Source organism: Zootoca vivipara, chromosome 3 (assembly GCF_965207765.1).
Source record: "Zootoca vivipara chromosome 3, rZooViv2.hap1.1, whole genome shotgun sequence".
Classification (NCBI taxonomy): domain Eukaryota; kingdom Metazoa; phylum Chordata; class Lepidosauria; order Squamata; family Lacertidae; genus Zootoca; species Zootoca vivipara.
This window is the reverse complement of record NC_142586.1, coordinates 14,833,517-14,854,751: the sequence shown is the minus strand read 5'-3', so window position 1 is coordinate 14,854,751 and position 21,235 is coordinate 14,833,517. Positions and strand designations below refer to the sequence as shown.

At 41.8% G+C, this 21,235-nt stretch overlaps 1 protein-coding gene across 2 annotated transcripts in view; it reads right to left on the bottom strand.

Moving 5' to 3' along the window:
• Positions 1–21,235, bottom strand: part of MACROD2 (mono-ADP ribosylhydrolase 2) — a 900,701-nt gene that overhangs the window by 7,352 nt on the left and 872,114 nt on the right. For both annotated transcript variants that reach the window (XM_035110055.3, XM_035110056.3), the window contains exon 16: positions 4,725–4,811. In XM_035110055.3, the coding sequence (XP_034965946.3) occupies positions 4,725–4,811 (87 nt within the window). The remainder of the gene's footprint in view (positions 1–4,724; positions 4,812–21,235) is intronic.

Genomic DNA, 21,235 nt, shown 5'->3' with positions numbered 1-21,235 from the left:
CACCGTCTGACTACTGAAGAAATACTCTGAGACAGAGGCCACAGGGATGATTCTCTGAGCTGCTACTCTATGCAGAAGAATTTGCACAGGCACCCAAGACATGCTGTTATTATTATTCCTTACTCCATAATATCTCACAATGGGTTACAGCAATTTTAATACAATTAAAAATATTTTTAAAAAATTACAATCACAATAATAGGGTGGATCCTATATACCATATTTTTCTGTGTATAAGACGGAAAATTTGGGGGACTCAAAATTAAGAAAATGCACTATTCGTGTATAAGACGACCCTTTATTTTAAACTTCAAAAATTTCGGAAAAAATATAGTCATATACACAGAAAACTACGGTATATATCATTCATAGGCCAGGGAAAGAGGTGCATCGTCAACATACAACAAAAACTACATAATGGAGGTGCTGGCTGCAGCTCAGTGGAGAGGGAGTTTCACAACTTAGGAGCTGCCACAGAGAATGCCATCTCCCAGTCTTCCCACCGCACCAGAGCTCCTGAGGGTGGTGGAACTGCCAAGAGGCCCCCCACTGCTGATCTTAAAAGTGGAGAGGGTCTGAAGGGAAAGAGGTGATCTTTTAGACAATTGCAGCCTAAGCCATTTAGGGCTTTTTTAACACTAATGTGTTTGAATTCAGCCATGCAACTGTTTTAATTTGGAATTGGGTTTCCAAATGGAACCCCAGTCAGCAATGGGATGACTGCATTTTGGACCAGTTGCAAGTTTCCTTCAAGGCCAGCCCCACGCAGAGTGCACTGCAATAATCCGGTCTTGAAGTTCCCAGGCACAGCAGCAGCAGCAGCAGCAGCAGCTTTAGAAGGTGTTGCCTGTCCACATTATTGACAGTGACCAGAAAAAATAGAGAATAGGGAGCTGGGCATTTAATTGGATTGATTCATTTATGGGATGATTGATTGATGAAGCAAAAGAATGATGGTGGGGAAGAATGAGTTGATTTTCTTTTGCTTCATTGCGAATCAGCTTTTGTTTTTTGAAAACGTGAAAATTATCCCTTTTAGCTCATTTTCATTTTTAAGTATTTTGCTTGAATTTAGTCCTTTACTATGGATTTTCCTTGCATTCTTTTGCAGCTGATTTTTATTTGGCAATGTTTTTTTGATACGAGGATGCTCTATTTCATTTAGTTTTATAGAACGTAGAAATTCTCTTCTTTTTGTTTTGGTATTTGCTGTGTATTTAAGATGTTTTAACCTATGTTGTAAACCCGCTTAAGAGTTTTGTTTAACTACGAGTGGTATATAAATGGTCCAAATAAAAATAAATAAATGAAGAAGTTGGATGCCATAAATACCCAGGCAAGGATATAAACTGGGTTTGGCCTTCAAATAAAATTTCATACACCTTTCATACAGAAAGGTGACTATCCACTCAAATCTCTCTTCCAATGGGAACTGTAGATGTGCATTATTAGCCAGACAGGGAAATCATGGGCAAGAGAATGTTTCTGTTAAGGCAGTCCAGGAAGACATTAGTCACTTCCATCAACAATAGTTATGTCTGGTCCTGTTTTATTTTCAGTAGCTGGGATGGGGATAAATCCCCATCAATGAGAGACACAGTCCAAAACAAACCTGAACTAACACAACATGGCTGAAATCGGATTTTGCAGTCACACCAGTCAATTATCTGCTTTGGTATTGTGGGCAGTTTCTACTCATATGCCAAGCAAGCAGAAAGGGATTGAAATTTAAAAGGAACCTGAGCTCTAAACTTTCTATAGTTCAGGCTTCTTTTATATAGAATGGGCTAAACCTTAGCTCCCTCAACATAATGCCTATTGTTGCGGTTTTGCAAAAGCAACAAATGCAGTTATCATAATACAGTTATTTGCCATTAGAAAGACCCAAAGACTATAAATGGACTGTAAAACGGATAAGAGAACATGGTCTCTAGTACAGTACTTCTGAATATACTTTCACAGCCTTTCTTCTGATTTGTTCCTGTAGGATTGAATGAGACCTTTCATAAGCTTTAATAACTTGTCCCTATAAAAGTACTATACTAACGCTCTGGAAGAAGCTGTTTTGGTACATCCATTGCTGATACTGGGAGTTTCCCTGGAAAGCTCTTGTGTGAAAGTTTTGAAATTGCCTGAAAGAAATGCACACCTGAATGAAAGTTTAAAAATAAAGAAGAAGAAAATGTAAATATGCTGGTCATATGCTATGAAGCATGTCTGCTTCTGACTCACTGTTGTTATATCAATACACCTGCAAAGAGTCTGTCGAATTGCTTGTGAATTGTTCATCTATATTCAACTTTCAAACTTGTCAGGATGTGTGTGGCTGCAATACTAAACCTTTTACAAGTGGTGCACAGACTTTGTTCAAGGCTTAAATAATACTGCACACACTATAGATATGTAGAAAAATAAGTGCTGCAACAACATGGTCCTCAGAGTCCAGAATAAGCCCAACTTTTCCTCCTGCCAAATGTTCCACCAAACTTAAATCAAGGCATTGCTCATATAGAAACCTTTCTGCGGCTGCTGGCCTGATGCTTGATGGCGTTGTTCTATTAAATTTCCCTTAATGAAATATCTAATTTGGATTTAACATATTCATTCATTTTTTATTTGTTCTACAGATTTAAAGGGGGAAGGTGTGCTATCCCAACCCTAAATCTATGGCATAAGTTAGAATACATGGGAGATGCAACCTCGGAGGGCAACAAATGTCTCCTTAGAACACACTCAAAAGTCAAACGTGCGTCTATATTTCTGCGGTGTTATTACAAAGAGGGCTACTGCAGTAATCTTTCATGAAATCTCTTAGCTTTCCATGGACAGCCAATCTTAACTACATGGAGTATTTTTTATACAAGAAAAGAACTTCTCCCATATAAAATGTATTATAATTAATGGGTTAATAATACTTTTGAGGCTCTCCTTCACAGCTGCCCATTCTTCTTCTTGCCTTTGCTGCCTGCCACTGTTCTACAAAAACGGAAGCAGAGCCAGAGAGGGAAAGAGTGTGCAGACAAATTCAGATGCAGCATCATGTAAAAGGGGGGGGGGGGGTGCATTGCCGAAAAAAGAGGGGACAGTATGGATGCATATTTTAGAAAGAATTGCTGTTCCTTAAACAGAAATGCAATGCAACTCACTACAGTGAGAAAGACAGTGACCAGTTAACCTGTGTACCTGCTAACTGCTGATGGGCAACTCAAGTCCCCTGATTTCCCTCTTTATGCTCTCATAGACTGGAGAGCCTGTAAAACAGAGGACTTATTTTAATAGAGGACTGCTGTAAAGTAGGACCTACAGACACCCTAAAGGAGGTGGCCATTCCTCCTTGCTGCAGTCAACCACAATCCTGTGCCAGGATTGGCTCCAGGAGGAGAGGGATGCAAGTGGGGCCATAGCAGCAGCCACCGTTCAGCAACAATAGAAAAGGAAGGAGGAGGAACAAAGGAGGAAGCCTTCACTTTCCTTGCTACCCATGTAAATGGTAGCTTTGTGTTTGGAAGGGCACATTTGCTACCGAGGGTGTGAAAGGCAGAGTGTCCCATGTGTAGCTTGCAAGGGCTGACTTAGATCCCTAGGAGACAACTATACTTCTGAAGGATATAAGCAATAAATATACAGATAGATTTCAGGACCATGACAAAGTTTGATGCATGGTGTGTAAATTTTGTTTGCATACACCAAATGCAATAAAGCACAATAGAAACTGTGCAGGTCACCAGGCATGCTCAGGAGCATCTTGAAATACACCCCCCCCCCCTTTTAAAAATGTAGGGCCTATTTACATGAATCGTGCTGAAAATGCAACGACTCAAATTAAATGTCTAAGCCAAAAGAAACTGGGCAAGACAAATACGTGTGGTTTATCATGTTGAGTTGCTGTGCTCAAACTTTGGATATCTGCAGCACCATGGAAAGTGTGTGCGTGTGTGTGTGTGTGTTGTTAGGGCTGAGGAGAAATATTCTTCAAATGGGATAATAGCCAAGAATAGACTGCTGGGTGTGTTTTATTCCAATATATATTTTATGAGCTTGGAAACTACCTATGACATGCAGCAAAAGGACAATCCACCTCTGTTTACAACAAGCATTTATAATGCACATATCTCTGTAAGACAGAACCTCATACTGACTAAACGGCCCAAAGGTGTTTGGAATGAGCTAAGTGAAATGTGTGTGTGTGTGTGTGTGTGTGAGAGAGAGAGAGAGAGAGAGAGAGAGAGACTCTGTTTAGAGATATGGTTGACAGAAAGGAATGATGACATTCTCTAAATTCAAACGCAGCTAATTTTAATCCTTATCCTCTAATAGTGGCTGACTTATTTTCAAAGCGCACCAGGAGACTGTGGAGCTGGGAGGGAAGAGAGAACAAAAACACGAAATGCTTTTGTCTGTTTGTGCATACGGCTGTGCGTCTCGGCTGTGCAATGGAGTTCTTGGCATGGGCATCTTAGAGCTACAATCCTAGGCTTGATTGGTCATGCGTTAAGTCGCATTGAAATTACAGTTGTGTAACTGATGGCTGTGCAGCATTCCTTGTGGCTAGCAATTAGTGCTGCCAACTCTTTGCACAACCCAGGCTTTTAGTAGGCTACCTTTGAAGACTTGATCATATCATATTTTACCTGTGCATCAAAGGGTGAACTGTAATGCAGCCTTCACTCGTCTGAATGTGCCATTTTTTTTTTTGGCAACGGTAAAGCTATTTGGAAACTTACTGTCATTACTTGAAATGTTTTCTGTATCACATGGACCTTCGGGTTGCACCGGCTCTGCAGTATGTTTCCCTTTCTCTTCTTCTGCTCCTTTAGAAATGACAAAGGGGGGGGGGACAACATGCAGAGTATTTGATTAATGTATTATTCACAGATGGAGTGTCCATTATTTTCTAGTCATAACACAGCTTTATGAATGCCTCTGTTACGATAGTGGTAGCCATTCAAAGAAAGGGCAAAGGTTTCTCTGAAAAGTGATAGCGAGGGAGGCATGGCTTTTTAAAAAAAGAATTACTTCAAAGCTGTTTCAGGATTGTGCTCTTTTGTTAAATGGGACTGTTAAAACCTATGGTGCAATATGGACTTTCCTCTGGGCTGCCTGACCTTCTCTTCTCTGATCCTTTGTGAAGAATCTCCTCCTTGCAAAATATAGTATGGGATGGGCCCCTAATCACATACTGTATTTAAACCTTTCCTCTAAGGGACAGAGTTAAAATTGATGCTCTTGGAGAGCTTACACATTGAGCACTCATACAGAGACTAGAATTTAAATTTCGGAAAATGTAGATGGCAGGCACTCAATATTTTTATTTTTTGGTGCCTTGAGGCTGGCGGGGAAGCTCCGATAGAAACTCCCAAGAATGCTAAATTTGAAACATACAGGAAAAGGGCCTTTTCTGTTTTATACTCTGTTCTTTAAGATTTTCACCATTCAGGATTTCTGAGAGACCAATTGTTAGCTAATTTCCATGATGGCACTTCCATATTTTGTGGCAACTATAAAGCTTGTGATGGCTGAGCTATAGAAATCAAGCAATTGGTTGTTAGGCAATCAGCAGAATTTGGAGAGAGTGGATGCAGGGACGGAGCATAACACCTTAAGCACAAATGTATCTTTTCTACAGGTGAGACAGAAAAATTGCTCAGGGTCACTCAACTCAATGGCAGCAAGCTTTTGTTGGTTGCTGGCACCCACCTGTCTCAAGAGACAATGGAGAGCATCTCTGGGGTAGGGACAGAGTCAAAATCTATGATGCAATTCTGTCATTAAAAAAGACACCCCACACCTTTGCTCCAAGGAACTCAGTGAAGTGCACACTGTTTTCTCATCTACCAATTCAATTTTATCTTGATAACAACCCTGTGAAGTAGGTGAAGCCATGGGAATGATTGACCCAAGGTCACACAGGGAGCTTTATGACTGCATAGGAATTTGAAACCAGGACTCCCTGGTCTATACAACACACCTTCAGAGTTAAGGCATTAGGTTTTGAGTCAGAGCAACCTCATTATTAGTAGTCTTCCAATAAAGAAACTTGAGACAGCAGCAACAAAATCCTGAAATTCTCTGATTTTTTAAAATACATTTTTTTTAAAGAAATCTTGCAGTAATTTTATTTTTTAACATATTCCTTCCTTCATCTTGTTTTTTATTGTTCTTCTTCTCAACCCCCTGCTAAATTGCATATAAACATCTTTGTGTTCAGACTTTCCCTGTCAGTGAACTTCTGGAATGACAACTTGGCATGCATGTTAAAATTTCAAGACTTCTCCTGAGAATTCTGTAGAGCAAAGGAGGTTTTCCCTTGGCATTTGTTAGACACCAATGGGCCTAAACTTCCCAAGCATTTTACTCATCACTGTCGTTCACACTTGACAGATACAACTGTGTCACTCTATTGTTGAATCATCTGTATATTTTCTGAAGGATCTGTCAAGTTCAAGCACACATTTAAAATCACTCACTGAGTTTTCATTGGTTTTTAAGATATATGTATATTTGTTAGTTACCTTTGTGACATAAATTCTCTAGGCGATGTGAAAACCACTGAAGTGGTTTGATTAGTATGAAACTATTAATTGGCCATGAAAGAAAATGATAATAAATAAATATGAAAGCGCTCTGTTTCTTTGTACATTTTTAAAGGCTCAGGAAAAGAATGCTCAGAAGTGCTTTATAAAAATAACCATCTTGCAGGGGGGGGGGAGCTGTCAGGTTTCAGATGTTTGCTACTGAGGTTCCCTCAAATATCTAACGTACCTATGTTTGGGATATATGATAAATATCCACACCACATCCCTGCCTGACAGCTGATACCTCACAGTTCTGTGACGGCTTTCTTTGAGATGCTGCCTGTTAACCAAGCAACCCTGGCATGATGTGACAGGTAAGCGCCTCGGCTCCCCAATTTCGCTCCCGTTCAGGGATATCTAGGTGTGCTGATGTTGTCAGGACTAAAGAGGCTCATGTGAAGTTCATAAGCATTGCCTCAAGATTGCCCATTAGCTAGTCAGCATGACTGGCTTCTCTTCAACCAAATGAACTTCTCTTCTGCTTCATGCACTTGTGACCCAGGTAGAAGCAAGGTGCTTGGATAGAGCCAATGGTTGTGAGGTGCTGCACATAAATGCTGCTGTTAGTGCTGGTATGCCAGCTACCACTGGGCGAGAGGGACTGGCATAGTTCACCTATTGTGATAATCAGCGGGCAGAACCCACTCTGTTGGCATCCTATCTTGCCTATTGTTGTTGTTGTTGTTTAGTCGTTTAGTCGTGTCCGACTCTTCGTGACCCCATGGACCATAGCACGCCAGGCACTCCTGTCTTGCACTGCCTTCCACAGTTTGGTCAAACTCATGTTCGTAGCTTCGAGAACACTGTCCAACCATCTCGTCCTCTGTCGTCCCCTTCTCCTAGTGCCCTCCATCTTTCCCAACATCAGGGTCTTTTCCAGGGCGTCTTCTCTTCTCATGAGGTGGCCAAAGTATTGGAGCCTCAGCTTCACGATCTGTCCTTCCAGTGAGCATCTTGCCTATTATTTTGTGCTAAAAAAAGGTAAAGGACCCCTGACAGTTAAGTCCAGTCGCAGACGACTCTGGGGTTGTGGCGCTTATGTCACTTTACAGGCGTTTGTCCATAGACATCTTTCCGGGTCATGTGTTTGTCCATAGACAGCTTTCTGGAGCCAGCATTTGTCCATAGACAGCTTTCCAGGTCATGTGGCCAGCATGACTAAGCCTCTTCTGGTACAACGGAACACTGAAACCAGAGCAGCGCATGGAAATGCCATTTATCTTCCCGCCAGAGCGGTACCTATTTATCTACTTGCACTTTTGGGCGTGCCTTTGAACTGCTGGGTTGGCAGGAGCTGGGACCGAGCAACAGGAGCTCACTCTGTCGCAGGGATTCGAACCGCCAACCTTCTGATTGGCAAGCCCTAGGCTCAGTGGTTTAGACCACAGTGTCACACACATCCTATTTTGTGCTTATAAACAGGGGGGGGAAACCAGGTAGGATGTGGGGACACCAAAAGGAACACATACCCACAATTTCATTAATATCAGAGGTTGAGGAGTAAGAAGGCACATACAGAGGTGTGGCCCCCATCTGTAGTCCACCTCTCCCCTGTGCACCTGCCCCCCCCATTCTTCCATGGCATCTGCCATTGGAGACTCTTGAGGGGAGCAGCTAAAGCAGCTAAATCTCTCCAGTTTTCCTCCTCCTAGGTTTTCAGAAGGATGTTATGTAAGGGGAATTATGTGTGTGTTTTGATTAAGCGGTCTATAAATCTTCCTAAAGAAAAAATAAATATATTTTGGTGATTTTATTAGGCCTGCTTGTTTTTGAAGTCTGTTGATTTCACCGGTTTCTCCTTACGAATATTTGTATTATTCTGTGTAAATAATTCTATGCTTCAGGTTTTACCCCTTTTAAAGTCATTTATAAATTAGGTCAAACAAAGCGAATGTATTAATGATGGAAGCTTCATAGCGGCAGACACACTCCTGAATAGGTGTCGTTGAAGATGCTTATCTGTGTACATGAAGCTTTTGCTTCTCTAGGTACAAGAACTGGCACAATTATTTAACTGGCACTGTGCTAGAAAATAGTTCAAGGAAAGGAACACCTTTGAATAACTAAGGCTGCAATCTTCACCTCGTTTACCTAGGAGCCCCATTGAATTCAATAGGATTGAGTAGATATGGTTAGGATTGCGCTGTTGGGATATGATAAACATGGTGGGTGCCAACACAGAATGGCATTCAGCATCTGAAATGTATAGCATTCTTTCTTGTGCAGACCCTCCAAGTGCCCCTATTTTCCAGGGGCAGTCCCAGATTTACAGAAACCACCCTGGTTTCTGATTTGATCCCAGAATGTCCTGTTTTTCCTTAGGACGTCCCTATTTTCATTGGATAAATGTTGGAAGCTATGGAATTATGCAACCCCCGAGCCAAGTAACCATACAATCTTTAGAAGACATCAGAAGGCAGTCCTGTATAGGTAAGTTTTTTTCCAATTTTTAATGTTTTGTTATGTTTTTATATATGTTGGAAGCCACTCGGAGTGGATGAGGCAACCCAGTCAGATGGGTGGGGTATTATTATTATTATTATTAGATAGGACATCCCTATTTCCGTCAGAGAAATGTTGGAGGGTATACTTGTGATGCTGGCAGTAGTGCAGAATGAATAAGCAACAGCCACACAAAGGAAATGCTGTTAGATTTTTTTTGGCCCGAATGACTGCTTGTATAACAGAGACCATCAGAACAGTCATATCTGCTTTGTGAATGACAAAGTGTCATTATGAGAAGTGATGTGAGGACTTGCCACATGGAGAAGTTGCAAGTGAATCAAAGGTAAAATCATTTGCTGTGGGTGGCAAGAAAAGGAAGCACTGGCCATAAGATCAGCAGGGTTTCCATGACACTGGATCTCCATTTATATTAATCTCCCTTTTGCTCATTCTGCCTTGCCCAGTGTGTGCATGTGTAGAAGGGGGAAAACAGAAGCATTTGTTATTCTGACATGCAAGTGAAACAGGTATTATCCCAAAGCACTTCTTTCCTGCTGGGCAATAAAACTTTGTGCCACAGAGAAATGAGTCCATTCCACATAAACAGCAGAATCTGATCAAAACAAGAAGTGCCTTTACAAGCATTTTTATTCATTTTTTCCCCTCTCTCTCCTTTTCAATCTTGATTGCTACTGCTTGGAACACAAACAAGATGCACATTTCAGGGCCACCCCGCTAGGAGATGAGAGATACAGTTTGCAAGATACCACTTTCAATTACCATTTCCAATTGCATTACTGACAGCCTTGATTATCATAAAATTTCATAGGTGGGTGATATTTCTAGAAAATCAGTACTCAAAGCCAGCCATGCAGTATGAGGAGGAGGCTAGGATAGTGCACAAAATTGCTTCCAGACAGGTTTTAAAATAAATCCTGCAAAGATTTGCTGAGAATCTAGGGCATCCTATTTTTTAAATAAAGCATTTAACCATTTGCCACACACATACAAATAAGCAACAAACACCACCACCACCCATATGCACAATAATAGCTATCTGCAGGACTTACTTCTGAGTACATGTGGTTAGGATTGTGCTGAAAATCAATGCATACACACCTTAGATTTCGTTCACGGGGCAAATAATAAATTTCAATTGCCCCAAAGTAAGTTTGTATGGCTGTAATCCTATATATCCTTAACTAAGTCCCACTGAATTCTCTATTGTTATGATTATTATTAAATTTCTATATCACCCTTCTACCGCACAATTGCGCTCATTTCACACGCTAGCAAGGTTATGCTTAAAATTCTACAAGGCAGGCTTGGCAGTATGTGGATCGAGAACTCCCAGAAGTGCAAGCTGGATTTCGAAAGGGCAGAGGAACCAGAGACCAAATAGCAAACATGCGCTGGATTATGGAGAAAGCTAGAGAGTTCCAGAAAAACGTCTACTTCTGCTTCATTGACTATGCAAAAGCCTTTGACTGTGTGGACCACAGCAAACTATGGCAAGTTCTTAAAGAAATGGGAGTGCCTGATCACCTCATCTGTCTCCTGAGAAATCTCTATGTGGGACAAGAAGCTACAGTTAGAACTGGATATGGAACAACTGATTGGTTCAAAATTGGGAAAGGAGTACGACAAGGTTGTATATTGTCTCCCTGCTTATTTAACTTATATGCAGAATTCATCATGCGAAAGGCTGGACTAGATGAATCCCAAGCCGGAATTAAGATTGCCGGAAGAAATATCAACAACCTCAGATATGCAGATGACACAACCTTGATGGCAGAAAGTGAGGAGGAATTAAAGAACCTTTTAATGAGGGTGAAAGAGGAGAGCGCAAAATATGGTCTGAAGCTCAACATCAAAAAAACCAAGATCATGGCCACTGGTCCCATCACCTCCTGGCAAATAGAAGGGGAAGAAATGGAGGCAGTGAGAGATTTTACTTTCTTGGGCTCCTTGATCACTGCAGATGGTGACAGCAGTCACGAAATTAAAAGACGCCTGCTTCTTGGGAGAAAAGCAATGACAAACCTAGACAGCATCTTAAAAAGCAGAGACATCACCTTGCCGACAAAGGTCCGTATAGTTAAAGCTATGGTTTTCCCAGTAGTGATGTATGGAAGTGAGAGCTGGACCATAAAAAAGGCTGATCGCCGAAGAATTGATGCTTTTGAATTATGGTGCTGGAGGAGACTCTTGAGAGTCCCATGGACTGCTAGAAGATCAAACCTATCCATTCTTAAAGAAATCAGCCCTGAGTGCTCCCTGGAAGGACAGATCGTGAAGCTGAGGCTCCAATATTTTGGCCACCTTATGAGAAGAGAAGAATCCTTGGAAAAGACCCTGATGTTGGGAAAGATTGAGGGCACTAGGAGAAGGGGACGACAGAGGACAAGATGGTTGGACAGTGTTCTCGAAGCTACGAACATGAGTTTGACCAAACTGCGGGAGGCAGTGCAAGACAGGAGTGCCTGGCGTGCTATGGTCCATGGGGTCACAAAGAGTCGGACACGACTAAACGACTAAACAACAACATCACCCTTCATCCGAGCATCATAGGGCAGTTTAAAATACAAAAACACATAACATAGTAGCAAACAAAAACAATACGCCCCATACAGTACAGTTTAAAAGGTCACAACAACCTTAAAAAAATCTGATTCTTCTTCACTTTGTCAAATTGCTAGTGATCACAATGTAGGTACCAGAAAATCTGAATGAGACACTTTAAAAAGAGATAATGCAAGAAGACCCAGAAGACATGGCCCTCCTGCTTGCAAATAGTTTATGTTATGTTAATATGTTTATGTTGTGTTAATATGTTATGTTAAATTACTTATAGACCACCTTTCAAGTGAATGATGTCTCTCAAAGCAGATAACAAACTATGTATCCAGACATAGCCAATACAATATGAAGGATCCATTTCCTTTGCAACAGTATTAAAAGCCAATACAGTGGTACCTCGGGTTACAGACGCTTCGGGTTATAGATGCCTTGGGTTATAGACGCTTCGGGTTATAGATGCCTTCTCCGCTAACAAGAAGTGGTTGCTCCAGGTTAGGAACATTGCCCCAGGATAAGAACGGAAATTGCGTGCCAGCGGCGCAGCGGCAGCAGGAGGCCCCATTAGCGAAAGCACCCCTCAGGTTAAGAACGGACCACTGGAACAAATTAAGTTCTTAACCCGAGGTACCACTATATACTGTATTTTTCCATGTATAAGACGCCCCCCCCCAATATATAAGATGCCCCCTACTTTTGGGGACCCCGAAATTAGAAAATGGGCATATGCACTATCCGTGTATAAGATGCCCCCAGATTTTTAATCTTATTTTAAAGTAAAAGAAAAACTAGTCTTATATACGGAAAAGTACGGTAAGCCATATAGTAATAAAAGCTCTGCATTATTTTAATAATCACCATGCTATATCTACAGCCCAGGTTATAATTAAGCCTTAAAGTCCACAATGAAAAAACTGGGTCTTTAATGCCCATTTAAAAGTATCAAGGGATGTGGTTGACCTAGTCTTGGAATCAAATTGCACAGTTGTGGGGCCACCACTGAAAAGACCCCGCACTATATGCCTGCCAACTGGTTGTCTTTACGGGTTATACAGAGGGCTTTGGGCAACTTTTTGTCTATGGGATTCATAACGGAGTGAATTTATGCCATGTGTTGGCATCTTGCAGGTACAGATGAACTGGGCACCTCTTGTGGCCTTTCACACTGGAAATAAGAAACAACTTGCCTGATTGTAAAGTTAAATCAGTGAAATACTTGCTAAAAGTAGCAATGAATTTGCCTGCATTCCCAAAGGTGATTAATTACTTCACTTTGAATTTGAACCTTATCCCCCATTCTAAGATTGCATTAAGAGGGAAGAGATTGGAAGGGGTTGACACACTTTGTTCCTTATTTTTCTCATCTTAATTTATATGAACATGGGATCACTCCTGATTCTGCAAAATTAAGTAGCTTAATGCAGGGTTTCCAAGCTTGGTACTGTATTCAGTTTTCTCTGTGGTGAAAGATGAAAAAAATAAGGAGCATATGAGTTCAGGGCCTGCTCCCCAAGTCTCCATGGGCATATTCTCTTGGTGTTTGGAGTTAAAACACTCAGCAGCATTTGAACTTAGCATTAAATCCCTGTTGGAGGAGCACACTTTGCCCTGAGAGTCTGAGTTTAGCGAAACCTGTGTTTATTTCAGGAAAGACGTGCTTGATAGGAAAGCGCTCTAGTTCTCTCTAAGTAAGGTGGAAATGCCTTGTCCCGCGCTTGTTCTGCATCTCAGCAGAAGAGTCACAAAAGATGACTCCTTTCCCAAAGTGAGAATAAAAAATCAAGAAGTAGAAAATGAGGCCATCAACCCTAAGAGTCTGCTAGCTGCGAGAAGGTCAGTGCAGGTTCGGTGAGAAAGGACATTTTAGGAACCTTTGAGATTCTTTTCTCTCTGAGCTCTGTCCCACGCAGCCACATCAGCCTCCAGTGCAAGCTGAGTTGCATCCCAACACATGTTGTATTTCTAAGCATAATAGCATCTGTATACAGTAGAGATGAATCACTGTTTTGAGGGAGGTGTAGTCTTAACAGCATAAGAAACAGGAAGCCGGGGGGAGAATATTTGGCCTGGTCCTAGAATGGTTCAGTTGCATGATGCAACAGCACCACAGATGTGTTTTCAATTGCCTCATCAGCCTCTGTATCCCACACAAGATGGTAACCTCTAGTCAGTGCAGCCACACAGAGGAGCCTGATGCCACTGGGATGTTGCAAGTCAAAGCAATCCGAAGCAGATCCCACCACTTAATTGCCCAGTGTACAGCAAGCAGTAGACATATATGTGCTCTAACTTTTCAGCCCAATGCGTCCAAACCCTTCCCATTGCAAACAAAACTGCATCTTGAATTTGTTTCTCCTAATTAGGCAGAGCACTGAATGTTTCCCCACTATTCCTCACTTGGTAATTTGTCACTCGCAGGGAATAACCGCACAACGTTGTCCTAACCCCCAGCTATGCTGACTTGTTTTCCTGCCAAGTATGGTTTCGCTTCTCTCACAATTGTAGGTTGTCAGAATTGAAGGATATTTTTTCAGTCAAGTCACCGGTGGATGCCTGCTAATATTAATGTCAAGCCTCCGTATGCATTGCTTACTGCTGTGTTTTCAGCAGCATTGTAAATGTGTGGCAGCTCAGAGGTAGAAGTTCAAACAAAAGTGATATTGCTTAGCCTGACTCCTCCTGATGCATCCCTTGCTGATGAGAATGTCAGAGGCCCCAATTCTAATTCTTACCGAATGCCTTTATAACCATTATCAGCCTTACTTTAACAGGCACTGTGAGCCCGAGGGCAAGCTTGTACCTTCCTTCCTTCGAATCAATGAGCAAATGCTATCTTATTAACATTCACTTGCACATAAGCTCAGCTGCCTGAAAAAGAACATTTTTTAAGTGACAAAATGAGCGTATATTTACATATGGAAACTGAATGGAGCTTCCTTACCAACCAAAAGTTTCAGTATGCTAATTGGGAATATTCTACCTTGATCAAAAACTTGGCATTTGGGGAGAGTAGGATGAAAAAGGAAAGAATGAAGCCTTGAAAGAAATTTGAACTTGCTATGACATAAGCTTGCCTGCCTCTGGAGCAGCTGAGCGCTGCTTTTGGAGCCATGGATAGTTTGTCAAGAGTAGAGGCATTCACAAAGCAGTTCTTTAATATTTAAATACTGTAGTATGTTAACTCTCATGGTGCTGGATACATATATTAGGATACCTGGTTTTATCATTCTCTACAGTGACGGATGTTAGGCTTGCAGGTGAATGGATAGCTTCCTGTCTGAAAGGAGGACACAATTTAGGCAAGGTGCTGAAGTACATGGAAGCCAATCACAGTTAGTTCAAATAGTAAACCCACTTTCCCTCTCTTATCCAGAATTCTCAATCCTCTGGATTTCAGAAATGGGGACAAAATGGCCCTGTTTACAGTTTACTGGGACTGCTGCTTTGCTCCTTCCTGGTCTCTCTCTCTCTCCCCCCCCCCCAAAACCCGGGCATCTCACTGAGTTAATCCAATGTTTGACTTAAATGTGTTGCCTAAACCCAGGCTAATGGTTAAGCTCCCTCCTCGCTAAATGTAAACTGCAGTCAATATTTGTTCTTTTGTATGAGATGGAGGGGTTATCCAATATAGAATACCCACTATATCACTTCAGATTCTATTGGTTCTTTTCATAACACTTGTCAACACTCAGTTCTTTTTCTCTGCACTTGTGCTTTATTCTTATTCCTAATATTCCAAACACCCCACCATACCCCTTTTTGTGATGTTTTCAGGTCACTTCTAGGCTTGATGTGATGCATATTGAACCCGTGTAAATGGGTTGCCAGTCTGGGCGGCTCCCAACAGAATATTAAAAACACAATAAAACATCAAACATTAAAAACTTCCCTACACAGGGCTGCCTTCAGATGTCTTCTAAAAGTCAGATAGTTGTTTATTTCCTTGACATCTTATGGGGGGTGTTCCACAGGCGGACACCACTAACCGAGAAGGGAACCGCCAGAAGGCCCTTGGAGCTGAACCTCAGTGCCCGGGCTGAACAATGGGGGTGGAGATACTCCTTCAGGTCCAGTATACCTGAAGGAGGGTCTCCACCCCCATCGTTCTGCCCAGACACTGAGGTCCAGCGCAGAGGGCCTTCTGGCGGTTCCCTTGCGAGAAGACAAGTTACAGGGAACCAGGCAGAGGGCCTTCTTGGTAGTGGCACCTGCCCTGTGGAACGCTCTCCCACCAGATGTCAAAGAAAAAAACAACTACCAGACTTTTAGACGACATCTGAAGGCAGTCCTGTTTAGGGAAGCTTTTCATGTTTAACAACAGACCATTGTATTTTAATATTTTGTTGGAAGCCACCCAGAGTGGCTGGGGAAATCCAGCCGGATGGGTTGGGTATGAATAATAAATTATTAATAATAATTATTATTATTATTATTATACTGGGCGGAGGCAGTTTAGGGCTTTAAAGGTCAGCATCAGCACTTTGAATTGTGCTTGGAAATGGACTGGGAGTCAATGTAGGTCTTTCAGTACCAGTGTTATGTGGGCTTGGCAGCCACTCCCAGTAACCAGTCTAGTTGCAGTTTCCGGGTCACCTTCAAAGGTAGCCCCACGTAGAGCACATTGCAGTAGTCCAAGCGGGAGATAATCAGAGCATGCACCACTCTGGCAAGACAGTCTGCGGGCAGGTAGGGTCTCAGCTGTCGTACCACATGGAGCTGATAATGCCCTGGACACAGAATTGACCTGCGCCTCCATGGACAGCTGTGAGTCCAAAGTGACTCCCAGGCTGCACACCTGGTCCTTCAGGGGCACAGTTACCCCATTCAACACAAAGTGCCATCCTTCATCCCATTTCAATCAATATAATATGCTGTAGAACAGGAGCTCAATGATAGTCAAGCAGAATGATCAGTTTATTGTGGACAGTTGCAAATTTGGAGGTTTGGTGCAAAGCACGTCTTTTCAACTCATTTCTCAACAAATGCCTGATCTTCCAATTAACCCTTTACTAGTCATATTGGAGACAGCAGCAGAGGGCATGCACCCACACAGTGAAAATCTCTCTTCGTCACAGTCACAGTTACTGCTATGGCTCGCCAATGCAGTCTTGGGATGGCAATTGGAAAATTATAGAGTGCTTTCTGGAGTATATTCAGCTGTGTATAGGTTTGCAGCCCAAATCTGTAAATCTGATGTTGGGAGAAGTAATATGTTTCCAGAGAGCGTGATAGGCTTAAGCTAGGCTATAAATAACTAGGTGACCTTTCGGGTGTACTGAATTTTGTTAAAATATTGGAAGGCAGAAGGCAGCATGAGAGGGGGAAATCCCACCTTCAGATAATCACAAGTAACCCTCAGGAACTATTATATAAACTCCTTCCTATTTAAAGTTTGTATTACCAGAGACAATTTTGAGACCCCATTTCTATAAAAGGCTAATTCAATCCATAATGACTAGTCAGGTACAGTGTCATCACTCTGTTTTAAGCTTCTAACTGTGCAAGGTTCACGTAGCCCTTGCTGGATATAACATTTTAATGCCGAAAAAGCAGGGATTAATGGTGCTGAATAAAAAGAACTTGGCAAGGGCCATTTCTCATATCCCTCTCCTTGCTACTACTTACAGCAATTCATTTAAATTCATTTAAAACGGAAATAATCTCTACTTATTTATATGAGATCTCATTTCTGTCTCAACCAAGCTTATATTAATTCTGCTTTATATTAACTGATTCCACCGAAGGGAAGCAAACACATTTATGCACTGCAGCCAAATAAAACAAAATATATTTTAGACGTAGCTATTATGATCCTCTCTATATTCTGTCACTATTAATGGAAGAGGCACAAAGTATTGGGAGTGTGTGTCTGTGTGCCCAAGAAAGGGAGAATCAGATCAAGGGGACCATTTGTGGTTGACCTTATCTGGTTCTTAAGGCAAGTGCAGTGACTGCGTCACCACTGCATTACTGACCATAGTTTATCCACAGTTTGTTAGGTTCTGATGAAATGACAAGCTGTGGTTTATTAAAAAAACAGAATACAGATGGAGTATCTGAGCTCAAGGTTCACTAAGGATCATTCACACAGCACAAAACATTATTGTGACATCTCAGCCAGCCCAACAGGGGACATATTTCTCTAGCATCACTGCATGTCTATAACTCATTCCTGTGTTAGTTTCATATAGTGTGCTGCCATGATTACTTGGAAGCAGGGCTATGCTTTTAGCTTGCTTCCATCCTCCTCAAGGCACATCATATCTCCTTCCTCCAGCAACTTGCATTTGCCTGCTTTTGTCCGAAGTGAAACCCAAACATATGACCTGCCACTCATATGCAGGGGCACCATGTATTTGGGAACCCTGCAAAACTCATGGGCCTCATGATCCCTCCCAACTCTACAATTCTATGAGTCAATCATATAAGCATCATAGTAGTAGTAATAATAAATAAATAAATAGATAATTTTATTTATACCCAGCCCATCTGGCTGGGTTTTCCCAGCCACTCTGGGTGGCTTCCAACAAAAGATTAAAAATACATTAAAACATAAGTCATTAAAAACTTCTCTAAACAGGGCTGCCTTCAGATGTCTTCTAAACATCAGATAGTTTATTTCTTTGACATCTAATGGGAGGGCATTCCATAGGGCAGCTGCCACTATTGAGAAGGCCCTCTGCCTGGTTCCCTGTAACTTGGCTTCTTGCAGCAAGGCAACTGCCAGAAGGCCCTTGGAGCTGGACCTCCATGTCTGGGCTGAATGATGGAGGTGGAGACGCTCCTTCAGGTATACTGGGCCAAGGCTGTTTAGGGCTTTAAAGGTCAGCACCAACATTTGGAATTGTGCTCGGAAACGTACTGGGAGCCAATGTAGGTCTTCCAAGACTGGTGTTATGTGGCCTCGGCGGCCGCTCCCAATCACCAGTCTAGCTGCCAGATTCTGGATTAGTCACCGTCGTTCATCCCCTTATATCACATTCTGACCATTGTAAATAGTAATCTAATTGTATTCAGTAAGTGGGGTACATTTGTGACTAAGATGACATATGAATTGGACTCATAGCTCACATTCTTAGGTAAAACATCTCCCCAGCTCTGCAGGTAATAGTCTACTAACATATAAAAGGAATGGATTGTTAAACAGATGTAGATTTGCAAAACACAACAAAGTGCAATCGCTGGCCTCATACGTCTACATAATCCCATCTGTTTATAAGCTTAGGGAATAGGAAGAACTTTTTTTGGGGGGGAGGGTCTGACATTCCTCTAAATTCCAATGGAAAGTGGCACTTTTCTGTTCCAAACAACATTTTAAACATTCCCTGAAGCTCCTAACTAATAAGGAAAGGAAGCAGTGCTTCCTTTCATTGAAAAACTCTCCCGCACATAGGGCAAGGAGCCACCTATTTCTGGAAATCTCCTGCCTTCTTTGTTTTCACAGATACGTGTGTATGATGCAACTAGTTTCCTCTTCAGTCCCCAATAGGGTAGTATCTACTTAGCAAGCCTCTGCTTTAAGGGAGTTAGGAAGCATATAAAACTTTTATTAGGGCATCCTTTTGATGCTTAGTATTATCATGGGTCCAACTGTTGCTCTGCTCCTGTGGTCGATGATTAAAGTAAAACTTCTAAACAAACCACAGGGTAAGATTTCTTCCCTGATATCAGTATTAGTCTGTGAAGAGTACTAACTATCCGACACTGCTCGTCCTGTTCCATTTATGGGCCCTAGCGTAGGCCATATGTGTTGCGTGAAACCTAATTTTCCCATTTGTCAGCTTTTGTTTTCACCACCCAGGTGCAACTACAGTGGTACCTTGGTTGTTGAACTTAATCCGTTCCGGGAGTCCATTCGAAAACCAAGGCATAGCTTCCGATTGGCTGCAGGAGCTTCCTGCACTCAATCGGAAGCTGCAGAAACCATGTCAGACATTCAGCTTCCGAAAAATGTTTGCAAACCAGAACACTCACTTCCGGGTTTGCGGTGTTCAGGAGCTGATTTGTTCAGGAGGCAAGCCGTTCGACAACCAAGGTACAGTACCACTGTATTTGTGTTCCCTCAAGGAAGTGTTACTTTAATCTGGCCTGTCAAATGATTGGCTGCTGGGGTGGTTTTTAAAATGTCCCTTTATGCCATTATTATTGGTCAGGATTGAAAGCATCAGTACACATACGCAGTAGTTTGTTACTGCATGCTGCATGTGTATTTGTCCTGGAGCTTCCTTGCCAACTGGCTCAATACCATTTTCACTAGTATATGCTAGTATTTTTAAAATATATTTTTTTAAAATAAACTTTATTCACATTAGCTAAAGGCATAGCAACAATAAAACAATACACTGTGTACAATGAAAGATTTGTTAAAAGCACAAATTGGAATCCTGAATTATCAGTCAGTTGGTGGCCCTTATTCTAATTCCCCCAGCAATGATGCTAGCAAACTTAGCTGTTGTCTGGTCATTTAGGTCTGATAGAAGGAAATGCATTATGGCCATGGTTGAGCGCCCTGGGATGGTTAGAAGGAGTGCTATGCTAGTATTTTAGTGATGAGATGCTGTGTTACAATAAAAATAAAGTGTTACTTATTTGTGGCATCAACCTGAGTGTCAGGCAGCTTTTCTTGAGTTGAGGAAAGGCACTTTCTTGGAGGAAATGCACAATTTAAAATAAGTAATTGAAAAAGTCTTTAGAAAGGCAATGATCCCGTCTCCCAGAGGAAGGATCTTGTCTGTTTAGGGCCATTCACTTACCATGCTATGAAACCATATAACAGCCTTTCATCAGTCAGATGTTGTAAGGACATGGCAGTATGGAAATTATTATTAATAACTGGCCTGTTCCTACAACTATATATATATATATATATATATATATATATATATATATATATATATAATATTAAAAAGACAGCAGACCCTTGCTCTACAACTCCCATCAGCTCCTAGCAAACATGGCCAGGGGTCAGGGGTCAGGGATTATGGGAGTTGGAGTCCAGCACAACCTTTGTTACCACCACCTTAGCTCATCATGAGAAATGTGATAAAAATTTAGAGACAAATCTATATCTAGCTATATCTCTCTCTACATACCACACACTCTTTGCCACCCAGAAGGAAGTCACCATAAAACAATCTAAAAGCCACAAAAAACAAATAAAACAAGTGTTAGTGCAACACAAAGTAGACCTGGGGGTGGGGTCAGATGAACCCCGCTACCATTATCTACATTGACTGGCAGCAGCTCTCTCTCCAGGGTTGCAGACAGAGTCTATTCCAGCCCTACCTGGAGATGCCAAGAACTGAACTTGGGACCTTCTGTATGGAAAAGAGATGCTCTGCCTTTGAGCTATGGCCTTTCTCCTAGTGAAAGGTGAAAGGTGGCACACAGGTCTCAGCACCAACACAAGACTGTTGGTACTTCCCTTCCAGATTTATGGTGGAGTAGTCTTGCTACCGCTCATCACTTGGTGTTCTCCGTTGCCACTGAACTGTTAGTGCTACGTAAATGTGTGTGTAATGAAGCAATATGGCTGTTTGTGTTGGGCAAGATCAACCATATGGCTGGATTCTGTGCTAGTGGATTGATAGCACATTTCAAGAGGGTAAGCACAAGGCAGTCATTAATCAATAAATCCT